This window comes from Lactuca saligna, chromosome 4 (assembly GCF_052625555.1).
Source record: "Lactuca saligna cultivar CGN05327 chromosome 4, ASM5262555v1, whole genome shotgun sequence".
NCBI classification, from domain to species: Eukaryota; Viridiplantae; Streptophyta; class Magnoliopsida; order Asterales; family Asteraceae; genus Lactuca; species Lactuca saligna.
The window spans coordinates 151906057-151909762 of NC_136420.1; the positions used below are offsets into that span (position 1 = coordinate 151906057).

General features: G+C 33.9%; 1 protein-coding gene across 1 annotated transcript; it reads right to left on the bottom strand.

The window, feature by feature from the left end:
- Positions 1-677: 677 nt before the first annotated feature.
- Positions 678-3199, bottom strand: LOC145040263 (uncharacterized). The gene is made up of 4 exons (XM_078988213.1): positions 3068-3199; positions 2257-2816; positions 1269-1981; positions 678-1188 (listed from the first exon to the last, which is right to left on the bottom strand). Exons 1-4 carry the CDS (start codon positions 3197-3199, stop codon positions 746-748), a joined length of 1848 nt encoding a protein of 615 aa, XP_078844339.1. The 3' UTR covers positions 678-745.
- Between the last annotated feature and the right edge of the window lie 507 nt (positions 3200-3706).

A 3706-nucleotide genomic window follows, 5' to 3' on the forward strand; every position in this document is an offset into this window, starting at 1 on the left:
CCTAAAGAAACTTGATATGTGGTGTAACAAACCCGGTGAATCCTCGACAACCCAACTAGCCATCTTGCCATCCCAGCAGAACAATCTAGTAACACCAGTTTGGGACAAACTCATAAGGATCCAACACATATGGTTCATATTTAAGATAAAAGCCAAGAGGTGTATATTTAATGGTTATGGTTCATATGAGGTGAGATATTGCTTAATCGCTTTTTGGATGGAAAAAGTTGAAGGCTCATCAGAAAAGCAGAGATATCACACTCAATGAGAATACAGTTTATAATGGTAAAACCTGAACCAGAGTCTGAAAGAAAGTATAAACCAAATGGAAAAGGTCATGTATTTGAAGAGGTTCCAGAAAATTACCTTGCACATCTTAGGGGCTGTTTGGCAGGATCTGAATTTTTAAGATCTGAATTTTTAAGAGGTCTGAATTTCTAAGAGGGTCTGAAATTTTAAGAGCTGAATGTTTAACATGCTGTTTGGATGGGACCTCTGAATTGTTCTGCTGAATTATTAAAATGACCATTTTACCCTTCTGTTTTATTTTTTTAATTAAATTCATCTGTTTATTTAGAAAATAACCTAATAAAAATTCTTAATTATGTATTAAAAAATATATAAACACAATATAAAATTCAAATTTAGCATAAATCAAAATTAAACACAAATCCAAATCAAACATAAATATTTTTAAATCCACAATATCATACTAAAATCCAAATAAAATCCTACAAATCTAATTTCATCCCAATTGATTCGCAATCTGGTCATGTAAATTATCCATGTATTCATTTCCTTGTGAACCCCATTCCATATCGTGTACGTTTTCGACATCATTTTGTCCCCCTTGTGGTTGAGCATTGTTCTCCTCGAACGCCATAAATAACTCATCATGAATATCGCATTTCCTTATGAAATTGTGGACTGCAAAACAAGCAACGACTATATCTCTTTGCACTGAAAAAGGAAAAGGAGCCATTCGCTTTAGAATTGGGAATCTCGCCTTCAAAACACCGTAAGCACGTTCAATAACATTTCTGAGTTGCGCATGTGCATGATTGAATTTTTCTTCCTTAGTTAACGGACGTCGTCGTCGATAGTCGGCTAACCAATACCTCGTGTTGCGATAAGGAGTCATAAATCCACGAGTGTTGGTGTATGCAGCATCGCAAAGGTAATATTTATCTGTACACATCAGTAAAGGAAGTATTATATATAGAAATTTAATATCGTATTTTAGAATAATCTTAAAAAGAATTAAAAACCTGGAGGAGGGAACGGAAAGCCTGAAGTCGGGTTACATGCAACTTCTTTCAAAACTCGCGAATCATGTGTTATACCCTCCCAACCGGCCCATACGAATGTGAACATCATATCAAAATCACAAATTCCTAAAACATTTTGAAAGCATTCACCTTTTCCTCTTCCCCTATAGCGAGTTTGTTGATCAGCAGGCACGACTGCATGTACAAGAGTTCCATCTAGCGCACCTATTGCTCCAGGAAAGATTTCTTTTAGCTTACGATGCCTCTCTGAGGAATTCACAGTTGCATTAGAATTCGTTGGCACTATAACTTCTTTTGCAAAAATCATCATTGCATTTAGCACCTCATGAAAGCATCTATGAACTGTTTCTGTGGAGTGTTGAAACCTTCGTTTGATAATCCTGAACCGTTTATTATGTGCTATAGTAGCTAAGAACATAGCCATCTTTTCTTCAATGCTTATATGCCTACTACTTTGCAACCAATTATTTCGTCTAAAATGATTGCATAAAAGTACATATGCTTCACGTGAAAGACGCATCAGGTCTTTACATTGTGTAGAAGTTCCATGTAACAATTCTTGTGTATGTTGATGACCACTCATTTCCGAATCATTATCAATTGCCCTTCCAATTCTGTTGAATGCTAGATTCAACCAATAGCAACATAGTAACATGAAAAATGCAATTTCTTCATCCGAATCCATAAGCAATCTGTTATTTTGAAAATACATAACAATTATATTAACAACATATAATATAAAAATTCATCAAGCCATTAATATCAAATAATCCAAAACACCAAGTAATCCAAAACATCAAGTAATCCAAAACATCAAGTCATTAATGTCAAGTAATCCAAAAAAAAACCATCTAGTTCAAACCAAACATCAAGTAATCCAAAAAAAAAAAGCCATCTAGTTCAAACCAAACATCTAGTTATCCAAAAAAAAACCATCAAAACATTCAAAAAATCTACTTAGCGAAACATTCCGTAATGTGCTCCAACAGTCTTGACCCAATTCTCACAAATAGCTGGATCAATGGTTAACCACACGTGCCTCTTATCCGCACTTTCACCAAAAAGAGCAACAGCAGTAGTGTATCTTGGATCAAATATTCCCCATCCTAACTTCTCCAATTTTTCCATACACGCATCCAAATTTGAAGAAGAATGCTTTTCCACAAATATTTTAGCAACTGTGGCAATATCTTCCCCGATTTCAAGCAATCTTGAATTGGATGCATCTTTACCCTTATCTTTGCCTTTATCTTTACTTTTATTTTGACTCTTTGTCGTATCCGTATTCTTTCTTTTTTTTGATTGAGCGGATGACTCGTCACTGAGACCTACAGTTTCTTGTTGAGTGCAATCAATGTCATCAAAGTCATGCAAACTATACTGACTTGACTCTTGAGTAGGACGGGGAAGGGTAGAAGTTGGCCCCCAACTATGAATGCTTGTCGCAGTCGCGCCTTCAAACAACTGTGTGCAAAGGTCGGGGTACGGTAGTGGTGTGCGTCTCAAAGAATCCACATGTTTGTTTGACTGTTTGGAACAAATATTTTATTATTTAAAGATGATAATATATTTTTTATAACTAAATAAAATACCTTCGATTCTAGTTCCCATTCTTCTTTGGAAAGATTGAAGGTGTTGGTTGTTGAATTGTACACATTGCCGGTTTTGTTTTTTAACTTCAAAAAAGCACCAAATTTTGACTTTAGGTAGTCATAGCGGTTCTTCATTTGTTTTTGGTCGACAATGAAGTTATGTTCAATTTTTAATGTTTCAGCAACATTCCTCCAAGATAATGCTTTCAAACTACTCCCTTCCCTTCCATTAATCGTAACTTCACGTAAACAAGCTTCTAGAAACGTTTTTTCTACACCTTCAACCTTCCAACTAATCCTATCCTTCTTTTCTCCCATTGCTTTTATCAATTCAACAAAAAAAATGTATGTTTTAACAAGTTCAACATTGCAAATACACATTTTCAACAACAATTTAAACAATATAAAGGCACATTATCAATAATTACTTCAACAAAACAAATGCACAATAGCAAAAGTAATGGATATTTCATGAACTGAAAGAGAAGTAAGAATTCAGCAACAAAATTTCAGCATAATTATCATGAAAACATTAAACATAACATCAAAATAACACTAAAATTCGGCTTATAACATCAAAACTCATCATATAACATCAAAATTCTACATATAACATCTAAATTCAGCATATAACATCAAAATTCTGCATATAACATCTAAATTCAGCATCAACATTTAGCATCAACATTGAATCAAACATAACATCAAATTTCAACATCAATATTTGATCATACTCATTGAACACATTCAAATTGAAACATATAACATCACTACCCAACATATAACAACATAATGAAGCATATAACATAATAATGGAGTAAAACA

Bases quoted from the DNA above. Each gene is read 5' to 3' on its own strand.
- LOC145040263 (XM_078988213.1), bottom strand. From the start codon at position 3,199: ATGGGAGAAAAGAAGGATAGGATTAGTTGGAAGGTTGAAGGTGTAGAA. The intron at 1,982-2,256 runs GTTTCGCTAAGT...TCAAAATAACAG, and splicing joins GTTGGAGCACATTACGGAAT to ATTGCTTATGGATTCGGATG. The intron at 1,189-1,268 runs GTTTTTAATTCT...TGATGTGTACAG, and splicing joins CTTTCCGTTCCCTCCTCCAG to ATAAATATTACCTTTGCGAT.